The sequence below is a fragment of the Eufriesea mexicana genome, unplaced genomic scaffold, assembly GCF_001483705.2.
Source record: "Eufriesea mexicana isolate 0111107269 unplaced genomic scaffold, ASM148370v2 scaffold793, whole genome shotgun sequence".
NCBI lineage: Eukaryota > Metazoa > Arthropoda > Insecta > Hymenoptera > Apidae > Eufriesea > Eufriesea mexicana.
Genome location: NW_016908959.1, coordinates 607,538 through 629,862, shown reverse-complemented (window position 1 = coordinate 629,862; position 22,325 = coordinate 607,538). Strand labels below are relative to the sequence as shown.

Sequence of the window (22,325 nt, the reverse complement as noted above, 5' to 3'; positions counted from 1 at the left end):
GTAAATTTGAGGTTAAGAAAAAAAGTAAGCAGCCAGCAAAGTGTTCGGTTGCGGTAACGAATATTCAGCATAACAAACATCGGATCGACAAAGAAATCGAAGGAAGGGAAAAAATGCAATGAATTTCTAGGGTAATTCACCTTTCGAGTCTCGAGCATGCACATTCACGGAGATGCATTCGTATAGCATTATGCATTCAGTCGACGTTTCTTCCGGGAAAAGGTAGAAAAAAAATTTTGAGAAGCGGTTTTATTCGTGGCTGACCCGTCCTCGTGGCCCGTTTACGAGTCTATAGTAGCTACGTGCAGATACTTTGAATTTTCGTATTACTCGTGTCGGTTATCGAATTTGAATATACGAAAGCTTTGTGGATCGAACAGAGTTTTGCTTGTAAACAAACATCCACACCAGCCAAAGTGTAAGATAACTATCTGCGCACAACGAATAACTTCAAATCCAAACGCGTACAGCGTGCCCTGGTAGACAAGTAATACTTGATATTATACAATTTTCTCGTTATGATAATTACTTCCGACACGTTAGTTACGCGTCAGTTCTCGAATCAGAGAGTGGTAAGATTCGAGCAATTTTGCTCGAAATCCTAAACTAATAGAGATTAATTTCAGCCACGATATGTACGTTTCTGTAATATCGATTCGATTTCATCGTGATCGAAACGAACGAGATATATTGTGCGATCATTCGTCTAAATACGCTTCGTGTTTTCACTTGCCGAAACTTTGGAAACCATAAATTAACCGTAACAAACGAGCATAACAAGATTCGAATCTTGTTACTCTTTTGTAGATAGAATCAAACGGAAATATCGTACAACAATTGTTACGCGTACGTACCTCTTTGCTACCTGCTGAACTTCCGTGCGATTCTTTTGACACAAGCCGGATTTGCAATCCAAATTAACGAAGTATGTTAATGGTAATGTCTATGCTTGAGCGACAAACTTTGAACAAATTAAAAACGTTGCACGCACGAAATATTACCATAAACGATACACAGGATAGATTTATCACTCGATATATTCTCTTTTCTCTCACTACACGAGAAGCTCGTTTACAATCTTACGATTAGAACCACGACGTTACCGATTCGGCATAGAATAAAATTGTGACATTAGAAGTGGTTCGAATTAACAATAAATTTAACTATAAAATTATAAATAAGGTATAGCAAAGGATATCTTATAATCGTGAATAAACTATAGAATACTTCTATAATTTGTTCATCCCACTACAGATGGCGAGAGACATACATAGTTGATTGAGACAGTGACACTAACCAAATGAAAACATTGAATAATTTACCATTAATAATATAATTGCAAAGAATTACTTCGGTGAGATGACATAGTCGCGATAAAAATGATCACATTTAATGTATGTATTAAATAGGATTATAAATATGTAATATTATAAAAATGTAAGTGTTTATTTTTAATCAATAAAGGTTATATTACTTTAATTAATATAAATATTATAATTAATGTAGAAATTTTGAGGTTATATTTACATTTATTTTCATTAACTTACAAAGTGATAACATTCTTATTACACGACAATGAAAAATATAAAAAAACATTTTTCGTTGAGAAATGATTCATTTTACACACGTGTTTCAGTGTTGCTGGCAAACTGTGAATAATTTTAACCGCACATTTTGACGACATTTGTATCTTTAAATGGATGTAATAAAAAACGATTTTTTAAATCTATTGACTTTATCAATTGCCGTGATTAGATCGATTGCAACATTTGACGAAAACTTCTATCACTATTGCTGCCTTGTTTCGTATGTCATGAAATCCCGTAAGACAATGGTTATATTTCGCCTCTACCTTCATTAATATTAATGTAATCATGATTTGGATTTATTTGTATAGCAATGAGGTCGTCTGATACGCTTCAATCTCGTGATTGTAAATCTCCGAATATAAATCATAAGAATTCCCAAAACAATGAATTTGGCAATTTTCAAGAAACTTACAATTGGATTGAATGCGAGTCCATAAGTTATCCGGGAAAGACGTATTTCTTCAATTTAAGAACACAATGTAGCACGTGGATCAGGCCAGTACCGGAACATGTACGACTTCAATACTTTAAAAGAAAGTCGGTAAGTTCATATTTTGATTAAAAAATATTAATCTCAAATACATTTAATTGCTAATATAATACATTTTCAAACATATCCACATTATTGCAAAGAAAATTAAGTCATTATTAACCATATTATTAATACAAGAAATACAGGTTACTTTCAATTGAATATGTTTAACCTTCAATAAAGAAATGTTTAAATTTTAACTAATATTGAAACTTTATTTATTTATTTAAATAAGTATTTAAAATAATAAAACAAGAATATAATTCTGCAGAGAATATTCAATGACAGTTTCACATCTGATCTAGACAATGTATTAGTAACAATATCAGAGAGTGAAAATAAAAGTAATATTTATAGTAAGGATGAACAAATTGATGAAAAAGAACAAGAAAAGAAAATAAATTTCTGGCAGTCGGTATTTTTTGCACGTTCTAATTATAATACTCATACAACCTTTTTTAATAATAACGACGAGGAAAATTCCAATGAAAATTCCAAAAAGTTCTGCGAGAAAGATAATTATTCGATATTAGACAATTTACTTTGTAACGAAATCGTTGAAGATTTTTCGGCAGAAAATAATTTCGAAAGATGCACGTCTGAAACTAGATTGTTAGATACAAAAAGAAAAGAGCAGTCTCTAAGCAAAGATGATGTATCTATACAGCCTGTACTTCAATTGAAAAGTATTACTCCCGATTGCTTGATAAAGAAGAAAGTACAAAAAGAGAAAATGAAACAAAGTCCAAAGAAACAAACTCAATTGAAAGAATTAAAATTGAAGACAAAGAAAATAAAGAAAACAAAGAAAATTAAATGTCAAATGTATGGCACTGAAACTGTTAATTATGAATCTACACCAGAATTTCCGCCTGGAGTAAAAGTTACGAATCTTAGCGATAGTAGTACAACTTCGTTATCGTATCACACTAATAACGCCAAGCCTGCTGTTTTAAGTAATTTTGCAATTCCTAATATAAATTCGCACATTGATCTGTCGAGTGAATCGAATTAGAGCTGTTGTTATAACTGTACTGCTTCAGATTTTACTAATGCTTCTAAAACAGAATAAAGTATACACAAAATATGTATACTTAATTATTATTAATTTAAACGAAACATTATTTGAAAAAGTGACTTACGTATCTAATACGTAATTAATAAACATAATTATGTTTTTTTTATACATACATATCTTTGTAATATTATTTTATTAATATAACTATAAAATTTTAATTTTTTCATTTGTATAAAGATCTTTAGAAAGATTTTTAAAGAAAAAAGAACAAAAAATAAGCTATTCTTTTTATTACAAATAATAAATTTTATGTTTAAACAAAGATTATAAATTACGTATGATACAATAACTGTTTAAAAAGTTTGTACTTTAATTTTTCAAAACATGGATATTAAGTTTGATAATGCATGGAATCAATTCTGTTTTTTATTAAATTCTGAAAGCATGGTTTTTATTGAAACAAAATAAATGCAATTACGGTTTATCCATTTTTGTTCCTTCATTTTTCACAGATAAACCTCTCGTAATAATTTATCAAACATTATTAACACTCTAGAGGTAAACTCAGTAACGTAAGGGTACCAAGAAAGAGCATTGTACAGATACAGGTGCAACGGTGTGCTTCAAACCGACTTGAATCGTTTCGCTTGAAGTATGAAATCTACGTTTTTATTCATTTTGTTATACTTCATGCAACTCCAGTCATTTGCAGTTGTAGAATCAAAGAGTTAGATAATAGGCAACAACCCATAAAACTATAAAACGTGAATATATCGGAATGTTTATTGAAATATGTTTGTCGATCAATATTTGTTTTCTTTCTTCTCTTTATATCCGGCAATGCAAAAATTCCTGTAATGAAAAAGAATAGAAAAAAAATGATTATAAAATATAAAATACAAATACAGAAATATAATATTAAAGCTTATATATTCATTTGACTATAAATAACCTATTCGTGTCAAAAGATTTGCAGTAATGTTTAAGAAATCGAATAAACAATGAAAGTTTTAGATAAATATTACTATATATGTACATAAGTCTAACTATCTATTAGATAGTGGAGGAACGAGCTTACATTCTGTTTTTCGATTTCCTTACGGCAGTGATGCCAGCAAAAATCACGGCCGGTTTCCAGCTTGGCATATGGCAGACGTTACCTCGACGCAGCCGGTGCAACGTACCGCGACTATTATCCGCGTCGCCGTTGACGAATCACTATGCTCAAAGCGTAACTACCAAAGGATGAAGCCGGAACTACGATAAAGAACCTTCGCCTCTTTCTTCGGAGACTTTGATTCCTGAAGAGCAAAAGGCGAACGATTTTTATATCGTATTGATATTGAGTCATTCCTGCAACTAAGACATTACTACGATTAATCTTCCTTTTGCACTTAGAGTTATTGTCTTAACGCATCATAGTGTTTCTATTTGGTATTAAATACAGAATCAAGGATGTGGAACGAAGAGATAGGGAACACGTGTAAATGTATCGATATGATATTAGAACACAACAAATTGCAAAATATATTTGATCATACAGAACGGAGATGCGAACAATAGAAGCATAAATGAGTTTCTTACGGTAGTTTTCCAATATAGTGGATATCGTTAACGTTATGTTGTATTATAAATAAAAGATGCGAGATCGATAACGGACGTGCTAGCGTTGAGAAAATTGCAGGGTAAAGAAAGGCAAGGACGTGGTAGCGAGATTATTCGAAGACTTTACATCCTCATTATTGGCGACGTAATTTTAGCGTGTAATGACTCGAGGGGTCCCCGGACATGGCTAGGTAGATAAAGATCGACGCGTTGGCCGTGAACTTTGCACCGTGAGAAGAGTTTTCTTCGCTTAACAAGTCGCACCGAAGTTCCCGCGCTTCCAGACAATGAATCCTTCCACGCGGTGAACAACCGTAGTCATTTCCAGGATTCATAATGGAATGAGAAGGGAAGTTGGATGGTTTCGCGATCTCTTATTGTACTCTCTACGTGGCTTTAGACTTTAACAACTCGAAAATAATAAAATCCGACACAAATGAAGAGGAGAGAAAATAGAAAGAGAACATGGAATAATTCATTCATAAAAATTGAATAAATATTTGTTGTTAGTGTGCATTACATTAAAGATACAAAAAAAGTGAAAGATAAAAATTAGTCGCAAATTTTTGTTACCAAACTGCGAAAAATTATAGCATCGATAAATGTATATCAATTCCATGTTTGCATATAATATGTATTAAAATAAATTTTTATGTTATTTATAAATATAAATGTAATAGTTTATGCCTATGTACTTAAGATATTTAAAAAACTCTAATGGAAACATTGAAGTGTACTAAAAAAATTCAGAAAAAAATAAAAATTTCAATTTAGTTATTACAATTTTAATATTAAAATAATGAAATTGAATAGTTATTAAAAAAAACTGACTAAATGGCAAAAAAATGATAGTGGTTTTTCGATTATTATTTGTTCTCGTGTAGTACTCAACCTGCTTAACAGTAGTGACAACTTTACAACATTGTGTTGTTTACACGTGAGAAACATCCTAACCTAAATATAAAGAAGTAATCATGGGACGCCGAAAAAAGGTAATTATTTATCCAATTTGAATTTACAAATTTTGTAGGATACATAAAAACTTATAAAATGCAATTATAAATCAAATGTTCGGTATATATTATATAAATGGTTTTAATAAGATGCTATGATTTAGAATATAAAATCGGTAAAAGAAATACAACAGATTTAATTTCAAATAAATATTAATGCAGGGTCGTTGTGTAAAAAGAAATAAACAGATTAATATAGAAGAAGATCCAGATGTAATAAAATCACCTCATTCATTCATTATTCATCGTGGCTTACCTGGAGAACATATTGGTGAACTAACTAAAGATTTTCGTAAAATCATGGATCCTTTCACAGCAAAGTCTTTGAAAGAAAGAAAAAAAAATACTATTAAAGATTTTTTATCTATTGCTGGAATACTTCATGTTACACATATCTGTATATTTACAAAAACAGAGCAAGGAATGTATTTTAAACTTTGCAGGTAATACATTCAATTATGTTGTTAAAATGTATACTTGAAAAATACATAAAATATCATAAATTATCATAAACATTATTGAATAATCCAAAACAAATTTTAAATAGGTTACCAAGAGGACCAACGCTTACTTTCAAAATACATAGCTTTTCTTTATCACGTGATATAATATCTTTACTAAAAAAGCAAATGGTATATGAAGAATTATTTAAGCATTCTCCATTAGTAATATTAAATAATTTTAGTGGTGAAGGTATGCAATTGAAGCTTATTGCTTCTATGTTTCAAAATATGTTTCCAACAATAAATTTGACTAAAGTAAGTATTATTTCAGACAATAATTCTAATTTACATTGTTATTTCTAATTTATATTGTACTTTTACATTATAGAATTTTTTTTATTCTCATAGGTAAATTTAAGTACAATTCGTAGATGTTTATGTTTAAATTATAATCCTATATCAAAAACCATTGACCTTAGGCATTATGCTATTAGAGTAGTACCTGTTGGTTTATCAAAAGGTGTTAAGAAATTAGTTCAAGCTAAAGTTCCAAATTTATCTAAATGTGAAGATTTTTCTGACTTCTTAACAAAAGGAACAGTTTCTGAAAGTGAAGCTGAAGATGATCCTTCGAATCATGTTACGTTACCACAAAAATTGTCTTCACGTGGAAATCATGCAAATAATAAAAGTGCAATTAAACTTTCTGAATTGGGTCCTAGATTAACGCTAGAGGTTAGAAATATTTCTTTTTTTTTTTTAAATAAATTTCAAACAAAATTTCCAATTAGTACTACTCGTTAAAATATTTTTAGTTGATAAAAGTTGAAGATGGACTTCTGGATGGTGAAGTACTCTATCACGAGTACATTCAAAAATCTGAGGAAGAAAAATTATTAATAAAGAAAAAACGGGAGAAGAAAAAGAAATTAAAAGAAAAAAGGAAAAAAATTCAAGAAGAGAATACAAAGAAGAAAGAATTACAGAAACAAGAACATAAAGAAAAATCGTTGAAGGGAATGCAAAAGAAAAAAGAAAGTGAAATATTGTTACAAAAAATTGCAAAAGAATCAGTTGAAGAAAATAATATAGAAGATGATGACGCGCAATATTATCGCGATGAAGTAGGGGAAGAACCTGATAAAGGTAATTTCAATCTTACATATTTGAAATGATTCGATTGATTAACATTTTATATTTAATTAAATTTCTATTGTAGATTTATTTGCGAGAAAAATTGGTGAAAAAAGGCCAAAGAAATTCATACCTAACTATAAGGTAAAGAAACAGAAAGATAATGAATCGTGAGATATTAGGACATGACGATAATGAAAGGCGAATATGTAACGTAACATATGTTTGTAAAATACTTATATATACATATATATATGTGGAGTAAAGTTATTTAATAAACTTGATTTTATATGATAATAAAATTATGAAAATATTCTATTTATTTATTAATGATTAATTATGTGAGTATGTCAATTATCTATTAATGAAATCGTTAACTTGAATTACAAATTTCATAACAATACAAATTATTATCAATTCAATCGCGATTATTTACATTTTTATAATAAATATACAAACATATAATACAGAAATCATGAAGTAATACTTTATAGTATCATTAGGTAAAATACGCGTTCATTGCACAACATTGTACGCATAAAAAAGAATGTATAATTAATGATGACGTGTTTTACATTATTTTATGATTTTGAATTTTTTCCAACATCCAAATGCCTCTTGAATTTTGTGGCATTGTTATCCTGTTGATTAGATCTATCTTGCAATATTTCATGCATTCTCAAAGTAGGTGAATTTTGCGCTTCTTCCAATTCTTTTATTCTATCCTGTAATTCCTTTATTTGTCTAGATCGGGAGCGACATAAATCTTTCATTAGCATTTTCTCTTTTTCTAATTTTTGAATTTTCACATGATCCTGCTTAAACATTACAATTCCAAATATGAGTAATGTAAACACATTAAAAATTAAAGTAAATTGATATTTTTGCGTACCTCAACAACTCCACTATTAGTACTGCAAAAACGCACTGCATTGTTGGGTATTGTTTGACAAGCTTGATCTTTTCTATTTACATACCATCGTCTACAGACATCACATTCCCATGTATTAACATCATTCACAGTTTTTCGCAGCTTCCTTACTTCATTGCTCAATTCTGCATTCTGTACATAAAATTAAATATTTATATATATTTAGGAATATAAGTTTTTTATTATATCTCACAGTATACCTTGCTACGAAACGCGAGTACAACTTCTTCCAACTCTTTACACTTTCTTTGGTATGGAAAATTTTCACTTTGAATTTGTATTTCTAATGTTGCAATTTTTCCATTTTTTGAAACTAACTGCAATTCTAATTCATGAATCTTTTTCTCCAATTGGTTACACTTACTCTCATATTTATTAATATCTCTATCAGATCTTATAGTATTATATTGTTTTCTTTTACTATCTTTAATTATATCTTTTTCACTGTGTATTTCGTTGCTTGATATCATTTGAAGCTCTTTAATTTCATTTTTAAGTTTTTCATTCTCCATTATCAAAGACTCTAATTGTTGTTTTATATTATTATCTGATTCGTTTTCTATTGAACATAAGTTTAACTTAGTTTCTAATTTTAAAATTTCAGCGTCACGACTACGGATGATTGTTGCATATTCTCCCAACTGATTACCAAGCTCTTCGTTTTGTGTTGTTAAATCTTGTATTTTATTTATATATCCTTTAAGTTCTTCATCCTTCTGGTTCAGTAACAATTTGTGTGCTTCTAATTCCTTTACTATTCTATTCTTTTCTCCCTCTAGTTCTTTAACACGCATAATACTTGTGCCTCCTAAATCATTTTCAAATGTTTTATCCAGTCTTTTTAGTTGATCTATTTCTTTAAGACGATTACCATCTATCTGTTTCTCATAAATACTTAGCTTCATTTGTAATTCCAAATATTCCTTCTGTAATGCTCGTATAATGTTTTCATTTTGCAATTTAACGTCTCCTTCTACATTCATTTGTAATCTCATTTTGAGTGCTTCAATCTGATCACGAAGTTTTTCATTTTCTTCATTAAGACCTTTTAATTTCCCTTCTGCTTCATTAATAAGTACATTTTCTGATAAACGAGAATACAACTTAGCTTCTAGTTCTGAGATTTCGGTATTTCGTTCCCTAATTATCGCTGCATATTCTTCTAATTCTTCATCCAGTTCTTTATTTTTATTGGTTAATTGTTGTATCTGACTAACATATTCTTTAACTTCTTTATCTTTCTGATTTAGCATTACCTTTTTATCTTCCAATTCTAATGCTATCTTATTCTTTTCTAGAAGAAGTACATCGTATTTACCTTCGTCTATCCATGAACTTGAATTTGAGTATTTCGATTTGTATAACGAGAATGACTTTCTTAGTTCATTATTTTCTTGCAATACTAGTTCGTATTTACCTTGTACATCAACCAAATCTTTCAAAGTTTGATTTTTAATCTCTTGAAATTCCGTTACACGATTACTCGCACCTTCCAAATTATTTTGCAATCGTTTATTCAATTCTTTTAGTTCTTCTATTTCTGCTTCTGCTTTAATTTTGCTAGTACTGTTTCTAATTTTCCTCTCTAGTTTTGCATTTGCTTCTTGTAGATCTTCATATTTTTCTTTCAAGCTATTCAATTCTTCTATTAGTACGACATTTTTATTGTTCAATTCGCTTAACTGTTTACTTAGTCTAGCATTTTTTATTTCTTCCGAATTTAACTTTTCCTTAATAATTTCCAATTGGTCTTCTCTATCCTTTTTTAGTATTTCAATTTCTTTTCTACATCTTTCTATGACTACTTTTTGATCATTAACATGTTCCTTCAACATTTCATATTCAGGAACAATTGTTTTAAGTTTTATTGTATATTCAGACAACATATCGCATTTATCTTTTAAAATTGCCGTCATTTCTTCAATGCGCAAATTCTTATGCACAAGTTCTTCATTTATTTGAGTATAAGATTGCTTAAGTTGTTCAAATTCTACATTTATTTTTTCCACATTTTTGTTGTTTCTTTTTATTTCAATCGAATTTGCTTCAATGATATATTTTAATTGTTTTTCATTCACTTGAAGTTCATTAATAGTATTATTTAACATTAAATTTTTTGATTTATATGACTCTATTGTTTGTACGAGATTGTTCATTTTTTTCTCATACATTTCACTCTCAGATTTAAGTTTCAACTGTAATTCTACTTCTTTATCTTTAAATATTTCCTGTACTTCTTTTTCTCTTTTCTGAGCAATAAAAATTGCCTCTTCTTGTTGACTATCAACCTTGCATTGTTTTTCAAATTCATTTTGTAAATTATTAAAATCTGTGTCTAATGATTGAATTTTTTCTTTAAACATTTCATTTTCGTGATTACTTTCATTTAGAAGATGCTCTAATTGAGATATTTTATTTTGATATTCCTTATGAGCACGTTCTTGTTCCAATAACTCTGTTTGGAGTTTCTCAATTTCTGCTTCTAGTTCTTTGATCCATGTAACAGCACGTTTCTCTGTATCTATGCATTGTTGTTTTTCTTCTTCCACTTTCTGTTGTTTCCTTTCATATACTTCCTGCATGGTTTTAATTACTTCTTCTTCTTTAGATACAAGTGTTTGTAGTAAGACTTTAAAGATTTCGTTTACGGACTTACTTGAAAAGTCAGACATATCTACATCACACTTTAGTGACTTAAGTTCTTTGAGCATACATTTTTTAATGTCATACAATTCCTTATTTAGTTTCTCATTATCACAGACTAACATTTTTTGTTGGGCAAATATGCATTCCTTTTCTGCCATTATTTCATTAAATTTTTCTTCGGTACGTCGTAGGTTAGCAAGTTCTTGTGTTAAATTTAAATTTTCATTAATATATTTATTTAAGGTATCATTTAATTTTTGCATGTTGTTTTCATATTCTTTGATATGTTGCTGATGTTGCTGTTTCAGTTCGAAATTATTCTTAAAATTAATTATTTCAGATTCAGCTATTTGTAATTTTTCTGTAAGTATATATTTTTCTTGCTCCCTTTCTTGCAAAAGTTTTTCCAAACAAACATTTTTCTTTTGAAATTCTTTATAAAAATATTCTTGATTTGTTAGGTTTCTTTGAAGATCATTTATACATACTTCCAGTTCTTTAATCTTTAATATATTATGTTGTTCTAATTCTTCACACTGAATTTTTTCTTTTTCTAATTCCTCACATTGTTTCCTCAGATGTTGTAACTCTTTTTCTTTGCATTCAATTGTGCCTGAATTAATTAACTCATTCTTCTGACTTGTAGCTAAATCTAACTCACTTTTTAGAGAAGTAACACGTTCATTTAATTGATTAATCAAAACATTTTTATTTTGTTCTTCAACTCTTAAACTCTCTAATTCTACTTCTAACATTAGTCTCTGAGTTTCCAATCCTTTTTCTCGCGTGGAAAACTGTTCAATTTCGCCACTCATATTGGTCAATTCATTTTCAAGGATTTGTAATTTCTTTAGTGCCATACTTTCATTATTTAATATTTTTTGTTGTAATTCTTCATTAATATCTTTTAAACTGTTAATTTCATTCAACAAATTCGCTTTTTCAGTTTTAACTTCATTAAGCACAGCAGTAAAATTCTTGCTGCTTTCCTTCATTTTATCCATATCATTTTTTAAATGGTCAATACAATTCTGAATCTGTTCTATTCTATTTCCGGTTTTGTCCAAACTTTTCCTTGATGTAGGATCATCAGGATTGGTTGCGTTTATAATTACATCACTTTGAAGTTGTTTTAACTCATCACATTTATCCTCATATAGAACTAATAATTTATCATGATCAATTTTTAAAGTTTGAAGCTCATCATTCAAACTTTCTATTCTTGCTTCAACAAAACTTACATTCATTTCATTTACAAAAGTAATATTTAAAGATTCATCATGTTCACTAGAATTTAACTCTTGATCTATTTTATTTTTCAAAATTTCAGTATCTGCGCATTTGCGATCGAATTTTCTTTGTAAATCTTCTAACTTTTGATTTAAAACTTTTGTTTCAAACTTAAGAGCTCTACGGCTTTCATTCAAATTTCTTAAATGTACACACTGGCTACAAGAAGTTAATTTTAAGTCGCTAAGTTTTTTGTTTAGACGTACAAGGTGATCAATCTTGTTCTCTAATGTTACTACTTTATTTATTAGTGTTTCACAAGTTTCTTCTTGTGGTATTTTTTGTTCTGTTTCATTAACATCTGTACTACTATTAAATATTTTTGATAAATGTAAAGAATTGTTACATGACTTTTCATTTTGAGAAGAATCAAGATTGTCTATAGTTTCCAACAGATTACTAGAGAATTTTACATTTTCTTCGGACAATATTGTTACTTTTGTTTTCAATTCTGCAATTTCTGCATTCAAGGTATTATTTGTCATTTTTAAATGTTCCATATCATTTCCAGTAACATTTTCATTCATTGTTAGCAATTGTTCTATTTTACTTTTTAGTATATTACATTGTTCCTTCAACATATCATTTTCTTCTATTTTGTCTATTAGGTCTGTAGAAAGTTCGCTATTTTCCAATAGTAAATAATCATTCTTTTCTGTAATAATAGCTATTTTTTCTTTATAAATACAATCGTGATCGTATAAAAGTGACTTGCTTTCTTTGATATTCTCAAGCTCTTTATTCTTCTCTGTAATAGAAGTTGATAATTCGATGTTTTCCATTGTTAATTTATTGATCTTAATTTGATATGATCCAAACAATTGTTCTTCATTATACATTACTGACATCTTAGAGCGCATAGAATTCAATTGGTCATTCAAAGTTGCTAAATCAGTATCTAAAGTAATTTTCTCATTTGTAACTTCTGAAATACGTGCATAAAGTTCTTCAATTGTTTTCTGAAGATAAAGTTCCGTCTGTTTTGCATTTTCTTGTTCTGTTGTTAATCTTGTGGCCATTTCTGTATTTTCAGTTGTTAGTAAATAAATCGTTTCCTCCAATTTCTTAATATCTGTTGTAAGGCTTTGCACATCGTTTCTTATATCTTCTAATTCCTGACATTTTAATTGAAGATTTTCTTCTAATTGACATTTTTCTGTTTCCATATTTAGAATTAAATGCGAAGTATCTGCATTAGTTTTGTCCATTTCTGAAGAAGATAGAATAGAATAATTTCCCAGCTGATCTTTCATACCTTGATTTTCTATTTGAAGATTTGTTACAATATTCTGTAATTCCTCAATATAATTTTTTTGATTATTATTATTTTTGTTGATGCAATCACATTCGCTTTTTAATTTTGATTCTGAATTTTTTATATCTGGTAATCGATCATCAACAATACTTTCAAGTTCATTATTTTTTGAAGTGATATTTTCAATTTTTTTTTCAAGTTCAGATATTCTTTTCATTGCTTCTAAATACGCAGTTTGCTTTAACATGATTTTTGATTCAAATTCAGAAGTCTTTTCTTTGAGTTCAATGTTTAGTTGATTATTCAGGTGTTCAAATTTATTTCGTTCCGATTTAACGTATTCAATTTGTTTATTTAATTCGGAGACTTCCGTTATTAATTTTTGATTTTCAATTCGTTCTGATTCTAATGTATTATCTCTTTTATCCAATTCGACACGTAATTCAGTAATAATATATTCAATATCATCTCTTGTAGATGTTATATTTTCAACTTCTACTTCTAGTTCAGTAATCATTTCCATTACTTTCTGGTTATCAATTTCTTCCGATTGTATCTTTGTCTTTAATGCCGAAGTTTTTTTAATCAGTCTAGCACACAGTTCTTTATTAATATAGCACAATTCGTTCTTTTCAGGTATAGTATTTGAAATCTGTTTCTTAAGTTCACAAATTTTTTCTGTTGCATTTTGATATTCAATTTGTTCTGCTACTTTGGCCTTCAATTCAGCACGTAATTCATTATTCGTATGTTTAAGCTCATCTTTTTCAAAAGTTAAACTTGTAACCTGATTTTCAAGTTGAGAAATTTTCTCCATTGTGTTTTGATTATTAGTTTCATTTGATATTATATATGAATCCAAGTCAGAAATCTTTGCATTTAACTGAGAACGTAATTCAATATTAGTACGCTCATATTTATCTTTCTCCAATGTTTTGCTTTCAATTTGTGTTTCTAAGTCAGAAATCTTTTCTATTATTTTTTGATTTTCATTTTGTGTTGCTATTATTTTTTCCTCCTGTTCAGAAACTTTCTGTTCCATTTCAATACGTAATTCATTATTAATGCGTTCAAGCTCTTTCTTTTCAGACGTTATATTCATGATTTGTTTTTCAAATTCGGAAATCTTTTCTAATGCCTGCAAATTTTCAGTTTCCTTAGATATTATTTTTTCCTCTAAATCAGAACATTTTTTATTTAATGTAGTATGTAGATCAATATTAACCCGTTGGAATTCATTTTTCTCTGATACTGCATTTTCTAATTTTTGTTCCAAATCAGAAATCTTTGCATTTAACTGAGAACATAAATCAATATTAGTGCGCTCGTATTTATCTTTTTCCAATGTTATGCTTTCAATTTGTGTTTCTAAATCAAAAATATTTTCTATTGCTTTTTGATTTTCATTTTGTACTGTTACTATCTTTTCCTCTTGTTCAGAAACTTTCTGTTCCATTTCAATACGTAATTCCTTATTAATGCGTTCAAGCTCTTTCTTTTCATACGTTATATTCATGATTTGTTTTTGAGATTCGGAAATCTTTTCTTCAAGTTCAATGTTTAGTTGATTATTCAGGTGTTCAAATTTATTTCGTTCCGATTTAACGTATTCAATTTGTTTATTTAATTCGGAGACTTCCGTTATTAATTTTTGATTTTCAATTCGTTCTGATTCTAATGTATTATCTCTTTTATCCAATTCGACACGTAATTCAGTAATAATATATTCAATATCATCTCTTGTAGATGTTATATTTTCAACTTCTACTTCTAGTTCAGTAATCATTTCCATTACTTTCTGGTTATCAATTTCTTCCGATTGTATCTTTGTCTTTAATGCCGAAGTTTTTTTAATCAGTCTAGCACACAGTTCTTTATTAATATAGCACAATTCGTTCTTTTCAGGTATAGTATTTGAAATCTGTTTCTTAAGTTCACAAATTTTTTCTGTTGCATTTTGATATTCAATTTGTTCTGCTACTTTGGCCTTCAATTCAGCACGTAATTCATTATTCGTATGTTTAAGCTCATCTTTTTCAAAAGTTAAACTTGTAACCTGATTTTCAAGTTGAGAAATTTTCTCCATTGTGTTTTGATTATTAGTTTCATTTGATATTATATATGAATCCAAGTCAGAAATCTTTGCATTTAACTGAGAACGTAATTCAATATTAGTGCGCTCATATTTATCTTTCTCCAATGTTTCGCTTTCAATTTGTGTTTTTAAGTCAGAAATCTTTTCTATTATTTTTTGATTTTCATTTTGTGCTGCTATTATTTTTTCCTCCTGTTCAGAAACTTTCTGTTCCATTTCAATACGTAATTCATTATTAATGCGTTCAAGCTCTTTCTTTTCAGACGTTATATTCATGATTTGTTTTTCAAATTCGGAAATCTTTTCTAATGCCTGCAAATTTTCAGTTTCCTTAGATATTATTTTTTCCTCTAAATCAGAACATTTTTTATTTAATGTAGTATGTAGATCAATATTAACCCGTTGGAATTCATTTTTCTCTGATACTGCATTTTCCAATTTTTGTTCCAAATCAGAAATCTTATCATTTGCCTCTTGGTATATAGTCTGTTGTGACAAAATCGTGGATTTTAGTCCTAAAATATTCTTGTTTAATTCTCTGTTCATACATTCAATTTCATTTTTATCAGAAATGATTTTTTCAATTTGTTTTTCAAATTCTAAAACCTTTTGGTTTAAAATTTGTTCAAATTCAATTTTTGATTCCAAATCTATAATTTTGTTATCTAATTTTGATTTTATTTCTATATTATCCTGTTCAAGCTCATTTTTGCTTGAAAGAATTTGTTCTATATATTTTTCTAATTCAGATACTTTTTCGATTGCATTTTGTTTTTCTGTTTGCTTTGAAGTAATTTTGGATTCAAATTCTGACGATATGCATTTTAATTCAACACGTAAATCATCGTTCATCTGTTTAAACTTATCTTTTTCGTATGTAATATTTTCAACTTTTGTCTCCAATTCTATTATTTTATTATTTACTAATTCAATATTTGCATTTTCTGAATTATTACTAAATCTTTCTAATTCTATAGATTTTTTATTCAATTCCATACGTAACTCTCGATGCATATGCTCAAATTCATTTCGTTCAGAAGTTACGTTTTCGATTTGTTTTTGCAATTCTGTAAATTTTTTTGTTAATTCAGCATTAATGCGCTCAAATTCATTTTTTTTTGAAATAGTGGTCTCAATTTGTTTTTCTATTCCAGATATTTTTTTCATTTCTTCTTGTTTTGTATTTTCCTCTGACATTATTTTTAATTCTAATTCTGCTGTTCTTTTCTTTAACTCTGCACGTAATTCACAACTCATATATTCATATTCATTTCTTTCAGAAGTAATATTTTCAATTTTTTTTTCTAATTCTGAAAATTGTTTCATTGTTTTGAGACGTAATTCTTCTTCAGAAATATTTTGTTTCTGAACTTCATTTAACTTAATACATAATTCAGTAATTATACGAACTAAATTTTTTTCTTCTGCAAGATTAAGATTTGCAAGCTGTTCTTTGACTTCTGGAATATATTCTCCTTTATATTTTGAGATTGATTTTATTTGTTCGGTTTGCTTTAAATCCGTTTCTGGAGAATATTCCTCCCCTTCCTTAAAACGTAAAGATTAAAATTATATACATATAACAAATGATTCACTATATGAATCATTAATCATGTTTACCTGTGCATGACAATGATTTTCTTGACATATTAACTGTTTTTCTAGAGTTGTAAATTCACGAAGTTGCACAAATTCTCTTGTTAAATCCGTAATACATTGTCGTAAAACATGTTTTGGTGTAGAAGGAGAAGCCTGATAACTGTTACAATTTTAACATATATATTAAAACTATACTATAAGATTTTATAACTTGTTAATATTTACTACTTACTCTATAGTTTGGGTAAACATGTTACATTTTTCTGGTGTTACATCAAAACTATTATTTTTAGACCTGATAGACACATCATCTCTAAATGTAACCCGATTTTTATGTTTCGTTATAAATAATTCTTCATCGCTGTCACTTATAGTTTCTCTAGATTCACGATCTCTTTCACTTTCAAATAGTTCTAATTCAAAATCAGCAAAAGCTGTTTGAAATGCTACAACAAATAAAGTGGAAAATAACATATAATTTATTTTAAAAAAGTATTGCGTAAATTTTTTAAAAATATGGAAAATTTACTTTGATTCATTATATCCATAGGTTGAATAATGCTTTTCCTTTGTGGCTTTTCAAATGATACTTCATTTATGGTTGGTAAGCCACTTTTAGATTGAAATGTTGACAAATGTTGATTAAATATCCCAGGACCACCCCATGTCTGCCTCCTTTTAGATTTACGTTTGATTAAATCTTCTTGACTAATATTATCTCCAGAAAGAATACGAGTTTTTAGCAATTCTATGCGCTCTTCTAGTAATTGATTAATGCGCTCCTTTTCTTGCAATTTCGATTCCATTTCTTCAACTTCTGCAGATCGATTTTCATTTTTTATTCTCTAAAATCAAAACTTGACACAATTGCAATTTCAAATGAACTATATAATATTAAAAACTTGTTATCATAAAAATTAAAAACCTGTAATTCTTCTTGAAGTTTAGATAATTGTTTTGCATAACGTTTTAAAAGTGCTGCATCAGACATAACTTCATTAATCTGCGGTTTGTTTCTCACACTTTTTGCACGAGATGCAAAACTAAAAATTGGTTAAATAAATCTTATAATAATAAAGATACAAATATATAATCGTAATTTAAAAATATTAATGTACTAACGATAAAGTGCACTGAGTCTCCTCTAAAGCAGCAGGAGTCACAGCACATATTATAGCTGTCATAGCATTACCACCTAATGAACTCTGAAGCAACCTTGTTAATTTACTGTCGCGAAAATTAACATGTTTTTGACCATCCTGTGATTCACTTAACTGCATGATCACTAAACTTAGTGTGGACAAAGACAAATTAATATGTCTTCCTTCTTTAAATCTTTCTCCTGTAGCTCCTGTTTGTCGTGCTCTCTCAGAACCAGCAAGATCTACTAAATTCAATTGTGATACTTGTATAGCACTATCTGAATCCCCCCCAGCTTCTCTACTTTCAACTGTCTAAATAGAAAATTTATGTTAAAGTATTACATTTAAACATGCTCTATATTAATATAAACTTACAATTCTAAATATAGTATGACTCCTACTACTACGTTCATTCATATTAGTTTCTCCTATTCTTCTCTTCTTATCACCTTTTTTCATTATAGATAACACATTTTCAGGGCTATTTGTAATTTCTTCCTTACATTGCAGAACTACCTGCCCACTGCCATCTTCTTTTATTTTTAAATCAGTTCCACTTTTATTCAAAAGATCATTAACTCTTTCATTATAAATTTCTAAATACGATACTCTAGAAATTAAATAACTTTTGATAAAGATGATTATAATGATTACATCAATATCATATAGATTTTCATTGTTAATGAAAGCATATATCAACCTTAATAAAAATTCGCGTCCAGTAGTATTAGCAATGGCATCAAACATATGTTGCACAGCAAGTGGAACAATCCCTGGTTCTTCTTCAATACCCATCATAGTATATGTTTTACCAGAACTTGTTTGACCATAGGCAAACACAGTTCCGTTGATGCCATTTACAGCAGCATTAACAATCGGTTTTACAACAGTATTAAATACATCTGAATTAGATGCATTCATGTCAAATATATGATCTGCAAATACATTAGAAATGTTACAGTTATAAATGAACTTCATTGTATATTAAAAGCTAAACTGCAAAATAGTCATTTAAATAAATAATAATAAATATAAAAGGAATTATTGCATACCAAAGACAAATCCTCCATCTCCACGCTTTTTCATCTCTGGATCTGTAGAAATAATGGAGTTTTCTTGAACTACCCATTGTATCGCTAGATTATCATCCTTTTCACGTTTAATAAAAGGTCTCACTTTAATAGCAACTTTTATACTGTCTGACATTTTTACGGATTATTTGTTTCGAATTGTTAGATGATCAATAACATTATTTTATTATTAGTTAATTTTTCAAATAATATTTACCCTTTCCATTTACATTACATGACGACTGACTCTCATATAATGCAACCGCCATTTGAAAAAACGAGTTTTTCGGTTTTCGTTTGAATTTAAATTTTCTGCGACATCATTGGTTCATTAAAACATATAGTTACTACTAGCAAGATAGGTAACAAGCAGACTATACACGAATAACTATAAATAATGTTCCTTTTACATGTAACACAATCTTTATATTGTTAAGATGATATGAAAATATGGATGAATCGTATTTGTGCAAGAAATTCGTGCTACTAACAAGGAGAGTGCAAATCCTTCGGATCACCGAGTTAGTTGAAACATTGCAGGTTTATAGATATCGTCATGCAGTTCAAGAATATAGATCATTATAGCCGCAACTACTCAATAATTTTTTAGATATTTACGATTAAACTTTTATTAGTGCGCTAATTATACATTTATTTCCAAGAGTTTCCAATTGTAGTTGTGGAGTAACGACAGCAGTCGAAGATTCCCATGTTAAAGGTCCTGGGTTCGATTCTTTTCCATAGTAAGTAGTTTTTTTTCAATCTATATTTTATTTTGTATTCATTTTTCGCCTATGAAAACACTATAAATAAACAATTGTAAATAAAATTTCTTAACAAAAATATTTATTTTTTACGCTTTCTTACGCTAGTATATATTTATTACAAAATAATAAGAATATTATGCAAGAAAAACACTTTTCCATAGTAATCTTATTTACTACAAAAAGAAAACGAAAATATAAATAATCATTAGATACAGAAAATACAAAACCTATCGCCCATGTATCAATTATTAAATTAAACATTGTATAAGAATGTTGCCTATAATTCCAACTTTGCTGTGTAGCTATAAATGTTCATGAATTATTTATAAAAACTTGGAAATTTATTAATTTAACACACATAACCAGAAGAGGTATCTAGTTGAAATAAAAATTTTACCGCCTGCGATGAACGCCATCTATGATTTTGGACCATATGCTCGGGAAAGTAATAAGAATAAAAAATAAGCGTGGAGGTCGCCGAAGAGCTCGTCACGTATCGGACAAGGACAGAGAGGGAATAGAAAAGGATAGAAGGGCTCCAACAGTGAAAAGTTAATAAATTCCTCGATTTCCGTAATTAATTTATGAACCTTTATAATTTCATTGTAAAGCTGGAACTTTATGCAACATTCTTATATAATTTTCGTAAAGAATTTAACGCTAATTTGTTAGTTATTAATTATTATTTGCTGGCGACCATGATTTCGTAACGACGACCATCACGGACTTCCGTGAAAATATTTAATACTAAACGAAACTAGAAGCAAAATGTGATAAAAAATTATATGAGAAGATTTGCAAGAACATTGTCTTTATAAAGCGTGCATGAAGTTTCATAAATTAATTGCATAGAAGATTGTAATTAATGAAAAACCAATAATATTATCAGCATCAGTTCGCACATTCTGAGTAATAATTACACATAACTATACTATTACACGTAAATTATAATACTTATCGTTAGTAACAAATTATTAATGTTAATAACAAATTGTTCACAACGAAAATTTATAATAAAAGTGAAAACATTAAGGAATTACTGGCTGTGACTTGAACTTGGAACGAATTTGTGCCAAAATGTAACTATAATTTGCAAAAAGTTTATAAATTATTACACTGAAATGTACTTGAAATGTCGTAATTTCTTTGGATCGGTTGGCGTTAGACCTTCTTTCATATTATATATTCCTAATACAAAGTCGCAAAATCGGCCGAAATTTTCTCGCCACGGCTGCAAAACTTGTGTCCACGGAATTCACGAAAATGACGTTATACAAATGTAAAAAATGTACAAATAGTCGAATTCATTATTAATAAGAAATTAAAATCGTGAATAGTAAATTATGCACAGCGTGAATTTATAACAAAAGTAAAAAATTAATAAATTATCGGACATTACTTGATAAATATCATACCAATGTTAAAATGTGCCTATAATATGGAAAATGTTTATAAATTAATGCACTTATTGTTAATAACAAATTGTTTAAAACGTAAATTTACAATACAAGTGGAAAAATTATTAAATTATAGGCTATTGCTAGTATATATAACGTATTTATGCAAAATTTGCATAAAGTTGATAAACTGCTACACTTATTGTTAATAACGAATTAAAATTGTTAATGACAAATATTTTGCCACGTATATTAACGATAAAAGTAAAAAAGTTAATAAATTATTAACTAGTACTTAAACAAACAACATATTTGTGTTAAAATGTATTCGTAACTTACAAGAAGTTAATAAATTAATAAATTTATTGTTAATAACAAATTACAATCGTTGATAACAAGTAGTTTGCAACGCATATTAACGATAAAAGTCAAAAAAGTTAATAAATTATTACTTATTACAGCGGAAAAATAACTTTTAAAGGAATCGGTAAAGTTCGGAAATTTTCGCCGATCTTCGGCCGGCCGCCGCTATATAAGGGGCCCGCATGCAAGTTCGAACCAGTTGTCGCTTCGACTGCGGAAGGTCCGCGTTAATATTTTTTCTTTTTGTTTCAGGTTTTAATTATTTCTTCTTTCAGATTCTATTTCTTTTATTCTAGATATCATTGTTTGTGCATTCAAGTGTTTTGTACACTATGCGAATGCTTCGTCGTTGGTTTATCTGTATATCATCGTTGGCTAGATCAATGGCTATTCATTGGCTATTGTCCACTCTCTTAAATAATTTAACAATAATTTC

At 28.5% G+C, this 22,325-nt stretch overlaps 2 protein-coding genes across 2 annotated transcripts; one reads left to right on the top strand and one right to left on the bottom strand.

Annotated features, from left to right (window-relative positions):
- The first annotated feature begins 5,698 nt into the window (after positions 1–5,698).
- On the top strand, positions 5,699–7,516 carry ppan (Brix domain-containing protein peter pan). The gene is made up of 6 exons (XM_017899145.1): positions 5,699–5,736; positions 5,920–6,200; positions 6,305–6,515; positions 6,609–6,935; positions 7,016–7,346; positions 7,420–7,516. Exons 1-6 carry the CDS (start codon positions 5,719–5,721, stop codon positions 7,506–7,508), a joined length of 1,257 nt encoding a protein of 418 aa, XP_017754634.1. The 5' UTR covers positions 5,699–5,718; the 3' UTR covers positions 7,509–7,516.
- A 399-nt stretch (positions 7,517–7,915) lies between these two features.
- On the bottom strand, positions 7,916–19,498 carry LOC108546843 (kinesin-related protein 4). Its single transcript, XM_017899114.1, has 13 exons — positions 19,345–19,498; positions 18,993–19,227; positions 18,668–18,902; positions 18,273–18,604; positions 18,076–18,193; positions 17,680–17,995; positions 17,383–17,596; positions 17,172–17,310; positions 15,451–17,099; positions 11,552–14,202; positions 8,466–11,506; positions 8,227–8,397; positions 7,916–8,149 (listed from the first exon to the last, which is right to left on the bottom strand). The coding sequence occupies exons 1-13, from the start codon at positions 19,496–19,498 to the stop codon at positions 7,916–7,918; spliced, it is 9,489 nt and encodes a 3,162-aa protein (XP_017754603.1).
- Positions 19,499–22,325: the final 2,827 nt, after the last annotated feature.

Coding starts and splice junctions, on each gene's coding strand:
- ppan (XM_017899145.1), top strand. Junction 6,201..6,304: donor ATGTATTTTAAACTTTGCAG/GTAATACATTCA, acceptor AATTTTAAATAG/GTTACCAAGAGGACCAACGC. Junction 6,516..6,608: donor CAACAATAAATTTGACTAAA/GTAAGTATTATT, acceptor TTATTCTCATAG/GTAAATTTAAGTACAATTCG.
- LOC108546843 (XM_017899114.1), bottom strand. CDS start 19,498: ATGTCAGACAGTATAAAAGTTGCTATTAAAGTGAGACCTTTTATTAAA. Junction 18,605..18,667: donor GTCATACTATATTTAGAATT/GTAAGTTTATAT, acceptor TTTTCTATTTAG/ACAGTTGAAAGTAGAGAAGC. Junction 18,194..18,272: donor GAGACTCAGTGCACTTTATC/GTTAGTACATTA, acceptor ACCAATTTTTAG/TTTTGCATCTCGTGCAAAAA.